Here is a 21,536-nt window from a genome sequence, read left to right as displayed (position 1 = left end):
TTTCCTGCTAACAGAGTTGATTACATAGAAAATAAAATGTTCCTCCTTTTCGTCCTACCTTTGAGTTGGCCAGAAAAAATAGTAAGAGTGCTGTTCCAGCAAGCCCTAGGCGTGATGCCCCATTTAGCTGTTAGGGGTAGGGAGCATTTCAGGCAGGCAGCATTACATTGCCTCAACAAAAAAAAGAAAGAGCTAGAACACTATTGTGAAGCTTTCAGGGGAAAAACAATTCAAAACAGGAGTTATATAGCCTCATAGGTTTTAATCACTTTTAGGAAGAAATAATAAGAGGAGCCTTCTAAAAGCTCCGTTTAATGCCACGTGTGATGGAGTAGTATTGGTTATTTCCGTAAGAAAAAAGGCTTGGCGCCTGCTCCGGCGTGGTGCTGTGGTGAGGGCCCACAGCCACGCTGTCCTTTGTGAGGTGCCCCTTCAGCACAGTAAAACTTTAGGTAGCCCGGTAAGTGCTAATAAAGAAACTTCCAGAAGAATGCAGTTCCTAACGTGCTCTGAACGGTGTGGCTGGGCTTTCGTCTTCACTGTGGTTAGAAGGCTCTTTTGGTTACTGGTTTGTTGGGACTTTTTTGGTGTTTTTTGTTGTTGGGGCTTTGGGTAGATTTTTTTTGGTTGGTTTTTGTTTGGTTGGTTCGTTTGTTTTTTGTTTGTTTGGTTTTTTAATAATAGCCATCCTGGCAGTCACGTAACAATCCAAAGAACGTCTATTTCCGCCCCCCCATGCACTTTAATTTCCTTAATGGAATTTTCAAGTATCAGACTCTTCAATTTAAACTCTTGAAAACGTTGGAAGCCAAGAGAAAGTCAACTCGAAACCACTGGCCTCAGCTCTGTTTTCCCTGGTGAGCAGGGACAGGCGCGGGGCAGCGCGGGGGGCGCCCCGCTCGGCCCAGCCCCGCCGGCGGCGTTGCCCTGCAGGGCAAGCGGCTCTCCCCGGGCACAGCGCGGTTCGTGCTCGGAACCGCCGAGCGCCGTGTTCAGCCGGGACGGAGGGGCCTGGGCCCCGGCGCTGGGGGACGAGGGCCGCTCCGGGTCCCCGACAGCCACAGCGCGGACGCTGCGCTGCGAGCACCGTCCCCTCCCGGACCGCTTCTGCCCCGGCGAGGGCGGCGCGGCGAGGGCGGCGGCGGCGGCGGCCCCGGCCCCGGCCCCGGCCCCGGCCCCCTTCTGCCCCGGCGAGGGCGGCGCGGCGAGGGCGGCCCCGGCCCCGGCCCGCCCCGCCCGGCAGCGGACACAGGCGCACCGGCCGCCGCCCCGCAGCAGAAGCGCTTTCCCGCGGCACCGCCCCGCAGCCCTGCCCGCCGCGGACCGCCAGGGGGCGCCCGAGCGCGGCTCGCCCCTCAGCGGCGGCGGCGGCGGGGTGAGCGGGGCCGAGCCTCCCCCGCCAGCCCCCCGCCCCGCCGCCAGCGCACGGCGGCAGCCAGACCGCCGCGGCACCCACGGCCGCCGCACAGCTGCCCCCAGCTCCGCTGCGCTCTGCCAGCGGGAGCCGGCCGCGGAGGGGGCGAGGATGCTGCGCCTCAGCTGGGGGCGCGGGGCCGGCCGCGCCCGCCGCCGGCAGCGACCGCGCTCGCTGCTCCTCCTGTCAGCGCTGCTCTGGGCGCCGGCGCTGGTGGCCTTCAACCTGGACGAGGAGAAGCTGACGGTGTATAGCGGGCCCCCGGGCAGCTACTTCGGGTACTCGGTGGACTTCTACATCCCCGACCCCAGCACGTGAGTGTCGCCGCCGCCGGCCGGGCTGGGCCGGGCCGGGCTGGGCTGAGCGGGCCGCTCCCCTCAGCGCGGCGCCCGGCTCCCCGGGGGTGCCGAGGTGAGGGCTGCGCCCGAGCGAGCGCCCCCGGGCCGCCCCCCCGCCTGGCCGGGGCTTTGGGGCTTTGGGGGGGCTTTGGGGAAGGCGGGGGGCAAACGGCGGCGTCCCGCGGGCCGGTCGCCGAGGTGACAGCCCCTGGCCCGCCGTGGCGGGGCCGCCGCCTGCCGGTCCGCATCGCCGCGGTGACTGCCCGGTGTGTTTGCAGGGTCAGTGTCCTGGTGGGAGCCCCCAAAGCCAACACCACGCAGCCGGACATCGTGGAGGGGGGAGCGGTGTACCACTGCGCCTGGCCCGCCGCCCGCTGCCGGCAGATACCCTTCGACAACACCAGTGAGTGGCGGCCCGCGGCGCCGCGTGTGTCGCGCTGCGCTCGGGGCTCCCTCGGCACGAGTTTCCCCCGCGCCCGCCGTGCTTGTGTCACTTTGATCTGAGCATCTGCAGCGCTGGGAAATCCGGCTCCTGGGAGTCTGTGTGCTTGCAGGGAAGGGTTTGACGGTCCCCAGAGAAATAACGGGAGGATGACCTTCAGGATCTGTGCGTCGTTCATCTTAGCAGCTGCCTTTTTTTTTTTTTTTCCCCCTTTTTAATGCTTTACCGAAAGGTGTTTGTGGCAGATAACTCATTTTGAAAATACCTTTTTTCCCCTGAGTGCTTAGAAGGCAAAACCCCCAAATCCATGTCTCATACACTTCTCCGAATCCTGGAAATCACAGGATTGCTAGTGTTTGCTGTTGTTTTTAGCAAGGGGTTTTCCATCTGTTCAGAGGGATGAAGTACCTCATGTGGCATGCTTATTTAATTCTTTTCAGAAAGCAAGAATTTTATTTCAGAATATTGGAATCTAGATGCAAACCGATTTAGGCACAATGTGGATAGATTATATCCACTTCCAAAATCCCAACACAGATGTTTCTTATTTAATTAGAGGGAACACACGTTTTAAACAATTCAGGCTGTTTATGTTTTCTGTTGTCTCTTTATAGGTCTTGAAAATAATTTAAACCTAGTGTTTGTAGGGAATTTAACACTGAAGCCTTTATTTAGGCAGACTTTGACAGTTTAATCGTTAAGCACAAGTTATAACTCTAAGTTATATTTAATCTTAGCATTTGTGGTTTATTTAAGTGCAGACACAATACAATTCAGGTTTTTTTCCAAATTAAATTAGAAGAGCTTACTTAAACGTAGCAAGTAAGCAGTGCAGTTCTTTACCCCTTCCAGCTCCAGCCACCCACACATCCTATTACTATGTTAGTGTTTAGGAACTGTGCTCAGGATGACTCTCCCATCATGCTGGGCGTTCTTCAAAACAGGGTAAGAGATGGTTCCTGTGTGTGTGTATGGCTACTTGGGCATGTAGTACCATGTACAGCGTATAGTTATGTATAAATGTGAATGTACAGACATAGACAGTATGCATACAATATTTTTATTTCAATATGTCCTGAGTGTACGTCTTTAATATTCCCTAAACTGGTTTTATTTTAATGTGTTTCCATCTTATGATCAAGTAGTTCAAGTGACAGAAGTGGAGTATATTATCTATAGAAGTTAATTTCAGGTTTGAATAGAAAACTTTCAGACCAAATAAAAATTTCGTCACATTTTGAAGGGGCGTTTTGAAAAATGAAGGGGCGTTTTGAAAAATGAATGAAAAACTAGTGATGAAACATAGAAGGGCATCTGGCTTTCCTGTAGGAAACTCAGGACAAATCCATGTTCTTGGCAGATGTATCCCTATGCAGATACTATGCTTTGAATATGCACAACCACAGGCTGATGAGTAAGTATATTAACAAGGGTTTGGACTGTATCACACAACTATTTGTGTGATTTGGAATCTCCAGAGTTCGTTTGGTCTACCTGAGATGGGTAATTGTGTCCTCCGGATAGATGCCTGACTTGCAAACAGCTGAACTTAAGCCAGAGAGCGCCCATTGTGTAGATGTAAATACACTGTACTTGGAGGAGGGACTGCAGCATAGGCAGGTTTAGGAGTTAGCTGTCTGATTCTGGCACCAAGGGCAGCAAAGGTGTCATTTTGCGCAGTTGAGCAATGGCCAACTGCCCTCATAGACTGAGATCCCGGGAGGGTTTGCATAGCTTGTGCCGACACCTATTCTTCATTGCCAGCAACATAAATGCCAACTCCAATAGGCTTAGGTACTTTTTTTGCTGAAGTATGCACGTAGATTTCATGGCAGTTTTTTATCTCCAAAATACGCTACTTAGAGGAGAAAGTTTTCCATCTTTTCCACTATTCCTCCTGAGTAGTCCACACAAGCTCTATCCTAGATGATACTGCTTCAAATAGTCTGTTACACACAGTTCCTTTTGGGCCATTGCATGCCTAGTGGGACTTAGTCCTTATTAAGTATGAGGGGTATTTTGAGTTTATGGCACTTGCTTGTACAGGCACCTTGAACTCACTGTGCCTGCTTCCTACGACATCACTCAGAAATGCTGCTATTCCCATTTTATATTTATATTCCCATTTTTACATTTATTCTAATAAACACAAAGAAGTCAGTCTGGATTGTCAAAGATCATACATGAAGCTGGTGATGATACTGGTAGCTGGCTTGGGATTTTTTATTCTCCCTCCAGTTCCTTAACCACAAGATTATCCTTTCTTCCAAACCAAAACCACCCAGTAATTGTTAGAAGAGTGGAAATTCAGCTCTAGCAGCTTTAATTTTAAAGATTAATGCTTCATGCCTCGTAGGAGATTTTTTAAAGTCTTGGAAAGTTTTGGGAATGTTTTCTGAAACAAAACAAGAACTACAGAGGCTGCTTCAGAGCTGGAAGATTTCATTTTGATGCATTTTTATACAAAGCTTCCTTTTCTAAGTACTTTTTTCTTAACTCTAACAAAATAATACCAGCTCTTTCAGTTAGTTTCACTAAGCACAATAAGGAAAAAAACCCCTGCTGAATAATTGAAAGCATTTTTAATTAAGCTCAGAAGTAAGAATCGAGTGGAACTAGAAAGAAAGGAAGAGTGTAATGTAACAGTTAAAAGGCAGTGTGACCCAACAAATAGATGAAGAATTTACGAAATCGGTATTTTTCAGCCACAAGAGTTCAATGGAGGACTTCTAAAGAATTTTTAAAAGAAAAGCAGATTCGCATATACTATGTCCCAAGTTAGATATGTGAAATTGCTGCAGGTCACAGAAACTGTGAAATTTCCACCATAACATAAAAATTCAAGAGATTAATAAATCCAAGTGGTTGAAAACCACTGGTTTAAATCATATATGAGCATGAGGGCTCATGTCTTCCATTTCTGAGAACCGGGTACACAAATGAAGCTCAGATATGTTGCATTCAATGCAAGTTATGTTCTGCCGTTGAGGAGGGAACATGCAGTGCACGTGGATGTTATTTGGACTTACACTGCCACAAGTGCCTAAGTGGGCACCTAATTAGTAAGACTTATATGTAACTGTACAAATTATTTCACTGTTTCCACAAGAACAGTAAACCTAATTTCAAGAAGGGTTCCTCCATTTGCAAATGCTTTTATGTTTTTTATATTAACACTATTAATTATCTGGGTCCTACTAAATGGAAACAGTGAGGACACTGACTAGTATTCTGTGATGGCTTCAGTCAAGCTTCTGGACATTTTCAAATATCGTGGTGTACAAGTGTGTACATTAGTACAAGTGTGGAGCTGCTTTGTACCAATGTATAGTTATCCTGTATTTTACACATGTTTAGATGTTTACTTAATGAAAGGGCAGATATGCCTTGTTAGGGGACTGTAAAGTATAACAAACTAAAAAGGAACAAAATCTCTCTCCACAAGCATTTATTTCCTTAGAGGGGGCACTTGTTCAGAAAGTGATTTGAGGGAACTAAGTAAGTGACAGACACCTCAGTGAAAAACTTGGGCTTGGTTAGGTTAATATTACGATAGTAGAGCTGAGACAGGATGGTCTTTGGTCCTGTAAAGCCTGTTTTGTTGAAGAGTTTTGTTTTTCTCTGTGAATAATATCTTTCTATTTTGTAAAATAACTAAAACTATAGTTTAAAGAAAGTTACTCTATATCCTACCGTAGAGTCCTGAAGGGAAGATACAAGTGCTAAGCCTAACTGGACCTGACATCCTGACACTGATGTTAAGACAGCTGTGCTGTTCCCCAGTGGATCAGAGATCTGGCATTGCAAGGGTTGCACCCAGAGTCACTGGCAAGGTGCAGCTAACCTCCCTGCCACCACACAGGGTGTGACACTCAGGGCTAAACCCTATTTTTTGTGTCATGTGATCTTTAAATGACAAAATACAAATTCCTGTGGTTTGTGAAGTTGTCTTGCTCCTTTTTTCTCAGAAACTAAGATCACATGATGGAGTGGATATTGCATTGATTGCTGATGTGTACTTAACAGGAACACTCCTTATTCACTCAATTCCCAGTGCAAGATATGAAAACACCTTTAAAAAATGTGTCATTACTTCTGAGTGTCACATTCTAGCTGTCAAACACGGACTGGGCTCCTTACTACTAGCACCGATACTCAAAAGCAAGACTACTACTGAAATCATCTCTGTGGCACCGTGCATATGTTAGGATGCCCAAGCTGGTCTGAATGCTATGAGCAGGTGCATAACTTGTGTTAATGTGGAAATGTGTGTGGGCTAAACTACCCTGCTGAGATGGTGGCTTAATTAGTGTTAATAGAGGTGCAGGAGTATCTGCAGCCCGTTCCTAAAAGTCATACCACCCGTCTGAAATTGTTCTCCAGGCAATTCTCCCAGATTGTCACTAATTTCTCAGGTCACCTATTTCTATTCTTCTTAGTTCCTAATTCAGAGGTTTCCAAAGCATTGAGATGATTTACTTGCAAGCTAACATCGATAATTAATCCTATTAATGAAATATTGTTCCTGACAAGGGACAGGGGGCAGAGGAGGGAAGGATGAAATTTTGACATGCTGTAGTATTTGAGCCGACCCATCCATAAGCAAATCATGTAACCGGGCATTCCCAGATGGGTTGGCCAGTGAAATGGCCTCCAGCCAAGAAGGGACTTTAGCAGGAACTCTCTGTGTTTCCTGCCGTTGATACAGTACTGACTGCAGTCCCGTATTTGCAGTTCTTAAAAGCTCCATAAAGCTGGGCACCAAGGCTAAGACTCTGGGAAGAAGCTGAAAGCACTGCCCCTGAGAGCACAACTGGTGCTTTAACCTGCTCCATTGCAGCAGGGAACTGAGATAAAGTATAATGGAAGGGCTTTTAGTATCCCCTTACTCCAGGAGATACAGCCTGAAGGGCAGAGACTCTTCTCCCTTGTTTCCCTGCTCTGTAAAGCTGTCCTGTTGCATTGCAGTGTGGGGCTGTGATACTCTTTGAAACTCAATGAGAGGAGAGGGGAACAAGCGTTGGCATTATATTAAGGAACTGTAATCTGTCTTTTCTTGCTTACCTACACAAAGCTGAATCCTCCTTCTCAGTTTCTCCATTATGAAATGAGGTTTACAATGACTATTTCTGCTTCAGCATTGAGGCAGTTACCTTGTTTAAGCTGGGTGCTTTTCCATTCAGCTGCCAGGAGAGGTAGCAGGAGAGCAATATGAAGAGAACTTTCTCCCTCCTTCATTAACTGGGGAAGTTCTGAACCACTCAAATCATCTTGCAGCCAGAAGCAAACTTAAATGCCCCTAGAAGTGCACTATTGCATTTGAAATCTGGTAAAAAGCGAATAGTTCAGATTTCAGAAACTCATTATAATAGTCACTTTTAATTGTAATACTTAACAGACTGCAACACGTTCTTATGTTTTAAATTAGCTCCTAAAGGCAGAATTTTAGATACTACTTCCCCTAAGTTTCCAGAATTCACCGGGTTGTTGTCTTTGCTATCAGTTAACTTTACCAGTTTTATTAAAATAGGTTATATTTTTCTAAACTAGCTGGAGAAAATTTGAACAGCCTCTGAAGAGGAACAGGGGAGGGGGCTGTAGATCAGTTCTGACCAAGCATGCAGTTGATAAAAAACATGAGCTGATCTAGCCAGCAGTTGAGCTGATTGTAACAGAACCCAGGTACTGTATAAGGAAAGGATGTATTGTGGGACTCAAGAGGTTTAGTTACATGAAAAAATCATTAGCTGCAGAGATGGTAAGGTTCTAGGGAAAACTTAGAATCCTGTTATAAAACAGAATTTGCATCTCAAGAGAGAGTGCTGAGGGAAAACTTCATTGTACTTTTAAATGTTGTTGACACATTTCAGTCTGCTGTGCCAGTAAGACATGGAGCCTCATGGTTCACTTGTAGCATTCTAATTTGTAATAGACTCTCTTGAGTTTTTTTTACAAGTCTCAGCCTTATCTAAAGAAGGGGAAAAATATCCTTAGCTATGTTAGTTCAGGCCCTGAGGTCTTAATTTGTTTTTGATCAGATGGTACTTTGGGAAAAAATCCTATTTGGTTTGATAATTCTTTTTTCCTTGATTCATGGAATGAAAGTCCAACTAAAGCTCTCTAGATATGATCTATTAAATTAAAATAACTCATACGAATAGCGTCTAAGGCACAATAAAAACCAGAAATTAAATAGATGTTTGCAGAATCAGATAAATCTAAAAATAGAAGCAATTCTTCTCGTCGTGCAAGGGGTTTGCATATCCGTACTGTCTCGAAACACTATGAAGTCCTTTTTTCCCTCAGCATTAATGATGAAAGCAGTTGCTTGGCTTGATTCCCTAGATCATATTTTTTAGCTTTGCATTTGTATTCTGTCTCTCTGTTGAGGGCCTAACATCAATGACCCTGTGAATGTTACTGACTTACCTTTGCGTTACTGAATGAGTGGTATCATTGGAATCTGTTACGGTAGTGATACCAAAAAGACACCACTCTGCCATGCGATGAGTTTGGTAAGATTGCCTCTCTTCCTTCACCTCTAGAATACAGGACCATGTACACCAGTACAAACCCTTCCCTCTCTCTCTTCCCTTCTGTAAGCCAGTACCTTAATGATGCAGCAGGGCTGATTTCAAAGTTAAATTTGGTTGTTCGGAGCCTTCTGTAGCCAAGTTCCGAAACTACCCAAGGATGGAGATGCCGTTGCCTCTCTGGGGAATCTGTTCCGGTGCTTAATCACCCTCACTGTGAAGAGTGGTTTCTTTATATCTAATCAGAAATTCCCTTGCTGCAACTTGTGCCTGTTGCCTCTTTTCCTTTTGCTGAATACCTCAGATGGGAGTTTAGCTTTCTGTTCTCTCTACCTATTGAACATTGGAGAAAGTGCAAATAGATCCTCCTTTGCTTTCTCTTCTTTGGGCCAACCACCCACAAGTCTTGTCCTGGTGTCTCAAAACTGGACACAGCATTCCAGGTGTTGTCTCCATTTGAGGGAGGTATTCACTTTCTTTGACCTGTATATATCTATATAAATGTTTGTTGTTTCGATATGTTTGTATTCCCATTTTATATAAATACAAATAGGTTGAGGTGATTGTTCACCTCTACTCTGTGTGTATACATCATTACATATAAATATATGAAATATAGATTTTTTTGTGTTATATATATTTATTTAGATGTATGGATGTGCATAGATAGATACACACACACATATCAGAACAGGTATTTGAAAGGGATTTGCTGTCCTGGATATAGTCTTGAGTAGGTAAGATTAGAGGGCAGAGTGAGCCAGCTGCAGATGCCTGGTTAATGGCCATCTGTGTTTATCCAGTACATACAGGCAGACAAGCACAGAGCAAGTAAAAATAATACTTTTCAAAGTCCCTGAACAGTGAGAACTTACCTGAAAGAGCTGCAGGTATATTACATAGCCGGATTTGTTGCTTTGATTAGAAGCAGTTTTCCTGTGTTAAGTTTGATTAGAATATTTTGATTAGCTTTTGTTCTTTTGAGCATTTTCAAGTTATAATAGATGCTGCATTTTTTACTTCTGGTTTTCAGGAGCTGAATGGATCACAATGAGCCACTATCAGTGTTTGCAAATACATCTATTTCTTATGCAAATCCTTGTTATTACAACAAAGAAATATTTGGAAGAGTAATGTTGGATTCATGCCTGCTAAACAGTTTATAATGTGCTGACTCAGTGACTGAGAGGAGACCAATCCCTGTAGGAAGTGCCAAATCTAGTCTAATGTGTGCAAATGATGGATTTGCATTAACACTTGCTCCAGGTTCAGGCATTAATTCCTGAAAAGTAATCTCTGCATTGTTGTTCTTACATAGGTTTGCTTTTTACTGTCTGAATGCAAATTCTTCTACTTGTCCAGCTACTGCTTTGCAAATTTAAGGGGCCTTTTTCCCTTTGGTAGCCCCTAGGAACCTCAAGTCTAAAAGACTGGGTGAGGGAATGCTGATTTTGAGAAACATGTTTTGCCACCTGGAGAGCTGCTTTCTGAAGCTGGATTGTGGGGCAGTACCAATACATAGGAAACTTGGCTCCTGCAATAGAAAATAAGAAATGCTTTTAGGTTGCTGAAATGCAGTTTAAGGATGTCCTTGCACCTACATTTATACTTCTTTACACATGTCTCTGCTCTTTGCTAGTCCTCATTTTCTGGACCTTCGTCTGCAATACAGACTTAGGCAGTACAATTAAGAGTGATTCCAGGGCTGAGTATCAAGCCAAATTTGCGAGTCATCCAGACTGTTGACCATCTGGAACAGCTCCTGGGCTGGCTCTGAAGCAATCCAGCTGGTACTCAGGCACTCCCTGGACTGCTCTGTGGACAGGCTCAGGCGTTGTGTGCCCAGCCCAGCTGCTGCTGCCTTGTATTCTAGCTATCCTTGCACTAGTGTCACGTATTTTGATACAAGATAGCTTGGACTCTTTCCTAAAAGGGGCCAGGCATTCTTTTCCAGAAGAGAAGATGATATTTGAATGCAACCTGAATTAAAGCCAAATTTTTGCTGCTCGCAGAAATATGGCTTAGCCTGTGGGTAAGGTACAGTATAGACATAGCCTGGGGGCCTCAGATGCCCATAAATAACACTAGGAGAGCTGTTTCCCTGTCGTATAATGGTGTTGTCAGGATTCAGACGTACTATTTTTTGAAATGCTTAGATTGCACAGTTTTGAGGGATGTACCAAAGTCAGATTTTTATTTTTTTTTTAAATTGGATTGGGAATTATCTAAGTGAATAGTTTTTATCTGAGTCTAGTCTAAGCTGGTTATCTGTGGCTATCTACAGTCGATTAAAAAAATAAAAAAAAGTACTTCTTTTAGGCCATGGTTCTTCTGACCTTCTCAGATGTTTGCTTTAGGAGGAGAAGAACTGTGCCCTAGATCATGTCCTCGGTTGTTAAGTGGATGACTACCTTAGAAGACATTTGCAGTGGCTTCATTCAGAGCCTTGTTGTCTAATTGAATACAATCAGGGCACAGTAATAACAGTCCACATGTATTCAGACAAGTTAGTTGTGTATAGCTTCATTTTGGTAAAGTTATAGGGGAAGCAGTAGCTGTTTTACAGCGATGTGAAATACTGATTGATTGTTACATACAAAAGACTAAACTGTATTTTAAGGCACAACGTCAGAAACTGGGAATATGACTCCATAGTTCTAGCAAGGATCCTGAACAAAGGTGATTAGAGAATTTCTGTCAAAAGAGATTTATCTAGGGAAAAAAAACTATTAATTTGTGTGTCTGTGATATTTCACTAATTATTTTATAATGAAAGTCCCATGCCATGTGATGAAGGATTCATAGTACACGATATGCTACTAAGCAGGGAGGGTGTATGTGTGCGTACAGTTCTTGTACATTTACTGGTAAATTCAGTTGTGGATTTATAAATCCTGCAAACGCTTGTCCTAGTTTTAAAGCCTAACTTCTTTTCACATTTTAGTATACTTTGCCAGTAGACAAGTATGCTGTTTTGATTGAAAATGTAAGCTCTTTTTAACTTAGAATACTGGTCATGAGTATCCTCAGTGGTAGGCTAGCACTAGCTGCTGTAAGCTGACCATGGCTGATTTTCAAGCTTCAAAAGCTTTGTTTCTGTCAGGACCTCATCTGTGGACATTGATTATGTTCAGATCTGCCAGAGCATTAAAAAAGAGAAAAGAGACCTTTAAAGTTTGAAATGGTCTGACTTCACTGGCGAAAATAATCAAAAGTGGTGTTGCCAACAACTAGTAGAAGCTGGCAGCTCCTACAATGCAGTGTGTCAAAGTCACTGTCTCACACACTCTTAAAGTTTAGGCCTACTTAAATAAAAGGTATTTTTAAAATGAATATTTTTAGAGAGATTTTAAATTACACTTCCTGAACTTTTGAGGTCTAAATAGTCCTGAAATTTATCTCTCTTATCTCTCTAAGCATGGATTTCCATACTAGCTCCTGTAATTGGTGCAGCACAGAAAAAAAAAAATTGTATGAGGGAAGATGTTTTCTCAGAGACTTTCAAACTTTCACAGATTCATTTTCATTCAATTTCCCTTCATGTTTATTAGAAAAAAATACAGAGATAGAGTAACCCTTGTTATCCCAATGTAATGCATTTTTGTTCCTAAATCAGTTTATATGTGTAACATTTACGAGGTTACCACGATCTGAAGTAACTGGTGATCCAACATCCTAGAAAAGCATTCAGATAGCTCCTCTATTCCTGTTGGGCAAATCCCAGGAAGTGTTGGCTTTTTAAAGGATTGGCTGCATTTTCCTCATTTTTTTAAAAACAATTGTGTAAATCCATAGAATATAATCTGATGTTACATTTTTTTCTACATTCCAAGGTAGGCAGTATATGGTTTTATTTTCACTTAGAGTGAAAGAAAAGGATTGATTCTTGTGAAATCTCTCCTGATAGGAACCAGAAACAAACATAGAGGAATGCAGGTACAAGGGGGAAAGAGTAATGCCCTGCTTATGTATAAATTGAGAAGTTCATTAGGAATGACTGGTAAGGGTAGAGCATAGCTTATGAACATATGGGAAATCAGTTTACTTCAGAGAACTAAGGGTGAAAGGAAGGGATGTCTGCTTTTTATTAAAACCTGAAATGCATTATAATTGGTCTGAGTCTTTGCCCAGATGGCTTCTCTTAAGCTGACATCTGCAAGAGTGTGTATAAAGCAACATTAAGAAGCTGTCTCTTGTGACAGTGTGTACACATGTAATTCTGTTAAAAACCAAGTCCTTTGCTATCTGTAGTGTTGGTCTTTGAACAAGCATGCTGAGAAGTGTCATCTGTTTGACAAAAGCTAATTGTGGAACATGCTTTTTATATGGACAGTTCCTACCACATATGAGAAAACTTTTTAGGGCTTTTCACCTATTTTTGTAGATTCTCGTTCATTCTTCATCATAAATTACAGGTAAACTTTTTTTGGCGGGAGGAAACATGGGGTTTCTTCTACCAGTCCATTGTATTTTGTTTTTTGAGTTTAATAACTGTTATTACTGTGAATTTTCACATGTGAATTTAAGCTGTTTTCCACTAACCACTGAAAATCTTAAATGATACTAGAATGTCCATTTGCTGTTAAGCTGGTAGGATGATGACAGTGGATGCAATGTAATATATCTGTTAGTCTCTTCACTTGCATCTGTAATTCACAGGGTAGTACTTTTTTAAAATAAGCTGTCAACATAATGCATCTTTCTTTGTCAGACAACAGGAAAATTAAAGTCAATGGCACCAGGGAACCTATTGAGTTTAAGACAAATCAGTGGTTTGGTGCAACAGTCAAAGCTCATAAAGAAAAAGTTGTGGTAAGTTGTATGCATTTGGTGTTCATTTAGAGATAATGTTTATTTTTCTCAAATGTATATCTTTAATAGTTTTCTATGTGTAGATTATGGAAACAACTCTATGATTGTGCGTGAATTATAAAACAAATTATGTATATAACTCAGAAAATGAAAGCAGTCTATAAAATCAGTTTGAACTGATCAAGTGAAGATGATGCTGCTGCCATGTGAGAAGAGCAGAATACCATATTGTTATGGAAGTGAGCGATGATTTTTTTTAAACACATAGTGACCATTTTAGAGATACACAGTGACTGATAGCTATATGCTATAAAGTGTTTTGTATTATGAAGTCTCATTTGGAATGTTAAATGCAGAATGTAATGGAAGCCAAGAACCTGCCCTGAAGATCAATTAGTAAGAGAAAGCGCTGACCTCTTTCATCACATGTACATTGCTTCGAACAGCTATGTCATAGCCATGGTAAAACAGCTTTTTCACACAGGTGAAAAAGTCATAATAAAACAGCTCTAAATAAAGATTGCTGTCAAAGTGCAGTGTCTATTTTCCAGTTTTGCTGGACATTTTACCTGTATTGATAGAGGACCCCAGCAGGAGACAAGTACTTTTATTGCTTAGTAAAGTAGGGGTGATGCTGCTTATACAGACATTTTATATTTACGATTGATGTGCTGAAGTATAAGTTGAAAATGTCACTGAAATAATTGTGATAATAATTAGTTTGGTCATTAGTTTTATTAATTTTTACAATTGCAAAGCAACAATTTCTGTTTTGGGATTTGCTTAAATTTTTTAATTATTACTTAAGTAGTCATAAGGGAAGAAGTATCTAAAGAAAATGCTTTCCCTTGTATAGTATGCCTTGTGGTTAACCTGGGGAAGGATTTTGACATAAATAAAATTCACCCTATTCTGTTACAGAGCTAAGTAAATGTAAAAATTCTAAAAAATTCTAAAAATTTCTGAAGGTTTTTCATTTTATATACTCTACTAAACAACAGTTCACACACTGAAATAAAATAGTTCTTTACCATCATTTGCTGAATCTTAATTAAATGAGCAGAAAACCTCATCACTGACTGATGTGCTGTGTCTGTACCGACCAAAGTTTGTTTTGTTCTGATAACTCTTCTCAGGCTTTCTGAAACAGAGATATAGTCAACAGTTTTCAGGCAAAGATTTGAACAACAAAGCTAGAAAACTCTCTTTTAAGCTTTGCAGGCTGAAATGGGAGAAAAAGAAAATGTCATCAGGCTGTCAGAAACTTTTTTTTAAAACTACAAATGTGACAGTAAGCTGCATTAGGTCAATGTTTATGATTATATTGAGTTCTTGTTTCAATCTGTTTTGCTTGATGTCAAATGTACCTAAAATCACCCTCATAGGACTTGTACTCCTCGTTGCTACACTCTGGTTTTGCTCTCTGTTTTAATCTGTAAGGTCATCTAGGCAGGGGCATGTTAAGAGTCCCTGATCTTTAAACCATTGTTCCAGAAGCTATGACTTTAATGGTAAGATCTGAGTAGCACAGTCGTTCATCCAGCTGGAACTGATTGCAGAACGACAGCTTATGCAATAATGTGAATAATAACAATACCTTGCCAGAGGTAGACAGGTTTCTCATTGAAAAAGTAAGACAAGGTTGGACACGGATGACGGATTTGTACAGCAAGGCTGTAGGGAGTAGTGCCTTGTTCCTCCTCTTCCTCCAGCCAGTTGAAAAGTTTCAGGGCACAGGAACCCCTGAGGAATGACCTGCATACCTGAAAGCTTATCTTTTTTATTTTTCCAGTTATCTGAATTTATCCAGTTTATTTATCTGAATTTATCCAGTAACAGGATAAAAATATCCAGTTACCATTTTGAAAATGGTAATGTCTCTCTCTACACAGCTTGTGTGTCTTTTATCCTTACACTGTCATGGTTTCTAACACCACTACCGTAACACAGAAGATTAAATATTAGTTTACTAGCCAAGACTTACTTAGCAAAAACCTGTTCGCTCAGAAACTGTTGAATGGATTATAGTTGTATCATCTCTGCAAAGATGTGAACCAGGGGTTTATAAGAAGGCAGACAATATGATGATTGTGATAGACAATATGACACAACACCCAGACAAATCTTCTAAGCAGGGTAGAATCATCGCAGTTCTGCTGTAACGCCCATTATCTTAAGACACAGTGAGACAGAAGTAGGAATGTCTTCAGCCACATGTATGTGATCCACACCTTGAACTATGGGATCAAGTCCTGTGCAATGAGCAGTAATAGAGCAAACATATTACTCGTGGAGCAGGCTTGGAGGGTATTTGTAACATACGTTTGAATGTGAGTTGTAGTCCCTGACAGATTTCCCCTGCTGAGGGCTGTAAGTGAAAGATCAGTCTATGCTTTTCAGGTTATAATGAAATTACAAGAAGCAGTGGTCCTTCATTTTCTTCTGTCAATATGTTATGGTCATTGCTGTATGAATGATGCAATACCAGAGAGAATCCTTTTACACTGTTCATTAAAAACTACATTTGCCAGATGTGTGAGTGTGTCAAAGGTACATGTAACATTGTTTCTGTTTCGATAGGCTTGTGCTCCCTTATATCATTGGAGAACCCTTAAAGATAGCCCTGAGAAGGACCCTGTTGGCACCTGCTACGTAGCAATTCAGAACTTCAGTGCCTATGCTGAATATTCACCTTGTCGCAACAGTAAGTATAAACAGGAACAATCCTGTGCTGGAGGAACTGGTGCAGCACTTAATGTTTTCATCCTTTCAGTCTTCACACTGTCTTGGTTGACTGGAGATTACTATATGACATTATTGCATTGGATGAGGGTTTAAAGAAAAATCAACATTAAATTATATGCCTGCAATTGGATGCTTTATTGTATAATTGAAAGAGGAGAAATTAAGTAAATTAAGCTTATGCAGTTATAGTGATGAGATATAATTGGTTCAATTTAAATGGCTTTAAAATGTAGCAAACGGATCTAGATAAGAACCAGACAGCATTTTAAACTACTTATTCATGCTTGTGCTGAGGATAAATCTCTCATCACAAGAACACTGTCTGAAGACCAGACCCTGCACAGAAACACACAAGCCTGTATCACCATTCATGCCAATATCATCCACAATAGCTCATCTGTGGAGGACTTCCAGTATGGAAGAAAGCCATGCACATTAGCAGTGCTGTTCTGTGCTCTTCTGTGTGCTATTCTGTGGGTGTGGTAGCCATCTCTGGGCCTTACTTCTTGGGGAATAGGGAAAAACTGCACGTATATTTAGAACCAAGTTCAGTTACCTAGAAGTCCACAGAAAATGCCACACATTAGATTGTATCAGTCATTCATCCTGTTCAACATCCTACATCTAAGTGTTTATAATGATTATTAATACCCTCATTACCTCAGTGCTTCAGATTATTAAAATCAATATGAAGTGTCCAGTGACTTTACTGTGCTTTGGGCTGGGCTAGGTCTATGGCAATTTCTGCACTCACAGATCAGAGAATTGTTCTTTCAGCTATTTTTCTAAAGGTAATGTGTGTAAGATAGCAAATATGATGGGCTTACCTACCCCTTCCAAGGGAAACCCTCACAGCAAAGCTATGATGTTCAGTTTTGCTGGGATGGGTAGCTGTTTCAAGTTGTATATGCTATCCAGTAACATGACAAGTCTGAATGACAAGATACCCCTTGTACAGAGACTCTGCTGTTGCAGTTAGCGTTCTTGCCACGTGCGCGGGCTGATTGTAAAACACAACTTTTAACTGTTTCTCTATTGCAAACTGTGCTCCTGCCTTTGAGTTTCTCATGGATTATTTTGCCAAGAAAGTAATAGGCATTTTACAAAAAAAAGTAGACACTTACTTCACATAATTGAAAGGTCTCTTTCCTGTGAAGCTGTAGAGACAGCATCATATCATGTAGCTGAATTTTCCTGTCGTCTGACAGCTGTGTAATAATGTAGCCAAATAATGCTTTCCATGGTCTACCAGAAAATCTGCACACCTAGAGAAATGTGAGATATTTGCGTGTACATTCAGTGCTACTCTATGGCTTTTCTTTTCTCACATTGTAGTATAGATCTAAACTGAATTGTGCTGTCTTTCTTTTCAAGTCTAATTCTTGTCCCTGGATGGATGGGTACAAAAGGAAGCTGAATCTGTAAGAAACGATACCCGTAACATCTGCTTCATGTACTTCTGATGTCTCACGGGGCCTTTGCTAAAGGCTTATACCATTTGACGAGAGAGTTCAATTAGCCATTCCTGCTCTCAGTTTCCCAGTCCTGCAGACTTCCAGCACTTCAGCACTCACAGGAAAGCCCTAAAATGCATGCCAACACACTTTGTAGAATTATATGAGAATTTGTAGAAATAAAAATGGACAAAGCAAGAAGGATGTTTTTGCATGTACAAATGTGCATTCAAAATTTTATTACACTTCAGTCCTCACTGAGCAAATGTGCATCACTTTAAGGACTGGCCCTTGTGAAGGGCATGTGCCGCTTTCCCTTGCCATAGTGCAGATAACCAAGATGTTCTCTGAACATTGACCCATGCTGACCCATCCACTATGCCAACATTTTTTGAGATGTCTTAGTAAACACTTATTTTTGTGTTTATGGCAGAGCAGACTGTGGTGACCATTCTAGGATTTCTTGTTAAGTTATTCTCTTTTGTATCTACAGCCAAATACGTACTGAATCCCTGGAAGTTGTTGCAAGGTCCTTCCTTGGCAATGAGAGGAGAAATTCCCAAGTAACTGGTCCTATTTTACAAAATCTTCACAAGGGGGCTGCATGTTCAGGATCTTGTAGAAGTCTTGTTTTTCTCTGTCTCTTTTAAAAAAGAATATATGCCTTTTCATGTATTTTGGTAGTTGTGCATTTGCAGCCTTACAGCTCCAGGGGTGTGTAAACTGTCTTCCACATGCACTGTGAAATCAGTAAAATGCATCTACCTTTGTGATTGCAGGCCATGCAGATCCCGAAGGTCAAGGCTTTTGTCAAGCAGGTTTCAGCTTAGATTTTTACAAGGTAAGATTCTGCTTCTGATATACTTTGACCAGATGTAATTCTGATATATCTCCAGTGTTCAAGCACTGTCTCAGTGATCAAGAGTTTATCCCCATGCCGTTGCATATGGAATGTTTCGTGAAGTTGTTGCTAGTTCTTTCCTCCTTTGCAAGTTTCAGACTTTCTGATTTCACTAATAAAAGAAATACTGCAATCAGCACCTGTTTATCTCTTTGCAGCACTCCAGTCTGACTCTGCTTAGTCTAAATAGGTAACTGGGTGAAAAATTGTATGTGTTTCTGTCTCAGTGTGTCCCACTTACGATTCTTTCCAGAGACCTGACTTTCAGGAAATAATGGGCAGACACCAGCTGGTTTTAAAAACTTACAATGGCCTGTATAAAGATGCTTTTGGAGGCAGGCTAGTCATTAAGACCATTGTTCTGTGGAGGTGAAAGTGAAAGTGCGTAAGGGGAATAACTAGCTGTACTTATATGCCAAGAAGTTCCAGAAAAACTATTGTGGGCCAAAGAATAGACTTTGCAACTGTTATTATTGTCTCTGCCATTATTACAGCTCCAGGACCTCACCAAACTTTGATCACTGCCATTGTTTTCAGTGTACTGCAGCTACATCATTATTCATGTTAATAGCTGAGGAGTAAAGACCTCATTGTAGAGTAGACAAAAGTATACTTCTCTATAAAGCATTACTGTTCCTTCATTTAATGTGAAGACCCTGTTTTACAGTGACTTTGTTTTGTTACAATTAATCAGCAATTTTTAGAATGTTGTGTTAGTGCTAAAAAAATCATGGCTTTCATTCAAGTGAAGATGCATAGGGTGGATATGAACTTTATTTAACTGTGGATTTTCCTGCACATTCATGCACCTTCATCCTTTCTTTGAAGGCTATTCTCCTTTATCATGATTCTGGTATTCTTTTGGTCATTTAAATTGTTTTTTCCCATGCATGCTTAATTTTGTTGTGTTCTTTTGTTGTGTAATTTTATTCAATTCTGCTTTTTGTAGAATGGAGACCTGATAGTAGGCGGGCCTGGTAGTTTTTATTGGCAAGGTATGTTCATCTGGCTGGTTAACTTGATCTAAGAAGTGAAGCAGAAAGCATTGTGGAAAATGTTGTTTTAGATTTCCGTTGTTTTCTCAGTTTAAGATAACCAGTCTCTGGTCTTATTTTCAAGAAATATAAGTCAGAAGAATCATGAACAAGCAACAAAGTATAAAAATAAATCAGGGAAAATTCAGGATGTAGGTTGTATAGGAAGTGAAACAAGTAGAAATAACTATTTTTATGTTGGCATTTTAGCTCATTTGTCATTTAATTAATAAGCTGACTTTTATTTTTTCCACAGAAATACTACAAATTTAAAAAATAGCTAGTATTTGTACAGCAAATATAGTATTTTGAAAGTTTTTGTCACTGTTTGTTTCTGAACACAAATTTCTATTGCTATCTGCATGTATTTTTAGTTCATTTGTGGCATCACTGTAGTTTCCAAGATGTAGTTTCTCATGTAGATAAAACCTGAAGTGATTTTGGTACAGGGTTAGAAGGGTGGTATTGCTTTAACCTGTTTTGACATGTATGGTACAGCTGATTTCCAGACTCTGCCTACCAGCTTGCCTGTTGTCAGCCTTATTGATGTGTGGTTTTGCATTGCCATTGAAGGAGGAAGATCTAGGTGATTCTGATGATAGGGAATTCATAGCTTTGAATTCTCCATTGAGAAATTGCTTCCATTGGTCCACTACATTTGTACAATACAGTATCAAAAGGTAGCTGAGCCTGAAAATACTTTAGTTTGAATCAGCACCTTGAAAGGGTCTGGAGATGTTTTTGTGATGCTTCAATGGAGCCTCAAGGCCTTGTATTGATTTATGTGAAAATCTTGAGATTTTCAGGGTAATGGTGGAGATTGAGAGACGTCTACTCTTTGCATTTGTGCTATATTCTCCCTTCAGCTCTGTTCTGATGTTCTACTAGCCCTATATTGTAGAAACTGTCTCTCCGTTATGTCCCTTTCATTTATGAAGCTGTTTGAATCCAGGTCAGGTAATCACTGCCAGTATTGCGGATATCATTGCAAATTATTCCTTCAAGGATATTCTGAGGAAACTGGCACGAGAGAAGCAAACAGGAGTGGCACCACCCTCATATGATGACAATTACATGGGTAAGCTAAGTTCTGTGTCAGTTAGCAATATATTCTAAAAGCATGGGGCTTATACAAATGTGAAAACAAGCCCTAAATTACTAACGTCCCAATTGTGAGAGGATTTGAACGTGTTTTGCCTTAAGCACAACAGCAAGTCAGTAGTTTGCTTGTTACTTTGATGGGATTATGAATATTCTTAAAATTATGCGCAACAACAGGGTTGGAGGGTTGAGATCTTAAATGGCTCACTGTGGTTCCTATTATTTGATCTTTAATAATCAAGCAGAAATACAAAACTTTCCCATCTATATCTTTTTTCATTCCAAGATGATGGATTGAGTTTAAATAAAGACAATTTTTAATAGATAAAAGAAAATTCAATTCTGCAGTATTTTTTACAGTACTGCACAAATACCCGATTTATTCTCACTGATATTTAAAAGATAAAATTGAAGCAAGGAGTGACAAAAGTCAGTTTGAAGATATGTAAAAAACAGAAAAAAGGCTCTCTACCTTTGGTTAGTACTGATCTCTTAAGAATTTGTATGATAGTCATATGTCTCTGCATGTAAGACAGGTTTTTCTACACATGGAAAAGATGCAGCGGAATTTGCAGACAAAGATGCATCCTTTTATCTCTGCCCATAGATTTGAAATTTCAGTCCCCGATACAATCCGGAAATCTTTATTGTGTCAACAGCAATTATCTCACAGGGTTACTAAAGCTCTAGGAGGTACTTAACTTAATCTTTGGAAATCTGTCCTCCATCTAGAGCTAAAACAGAATACTCACACATTACGGT

General features: G+C 41.0%; 1 protein-coding gene across 1 annotated transcript in view; it reads left to right on the top strand.

Annotated features, from left to right (window-relative positions):
* Positions 1 to 1,338: 1,338 nt before the first annotated feature.
* Positions 1,339 to 21,536, top strand: part of ITGA8 (integrin subunit alpha 8) — a 118,541-nt gene continuing 98,343 nt past the window's right edge. Inside the window, exons 1-7 of the mRNA XM_055805332.1 lie at positions 1,339 to 1,728; positions 2,031 to 2,155; positions 13,439 to 13,539; positions 16,120 to 16,243; positions 18,518 to 18,579; positions 19,589 to 19,634; positions 20,626 to 20,751. Coding sequence (XP_055661307.1) covers positions 1,526 to 1,728; positions 2,031 to 2,155; positions 13,439 to 13,539; positions 16,120 to 16,243; positions 18,518 to 18,579; positions 19,589 to 19,634; positions 20,626 to 20,751 — 787 coding nt within the window. The 5' untranslated portion in view covers positions 1,339 to 1,525. The remainder of the gene's footprint in view (positions 1,729 to 2,030; positions 2,156 to 13,438; positions 13,540 to 16,119; positions 16,244 to 18,517; positions 18,580 to 19,588; positions 19,635 to 20,625; positions 20,752 to 21,536) is intronic.

Source organism: Falco peregrinus, chromosome 5 (assembly GCF_023634155.1).
Source record: "Falco peregrinus isolate bFalPer1 chromosome 5, bFalPer1.pri, whole genome shotgun sequence".
In the NCBI taxonomy this organism is placed as follows: Eukaryota; Metazoa; Chordata; class Aves; order Falconiformes; family Falconidae; genus Falco; species Falco peregrinus.
This window is presented reverse-complemented; position numbering and strand designations above follow the sequence as displayed.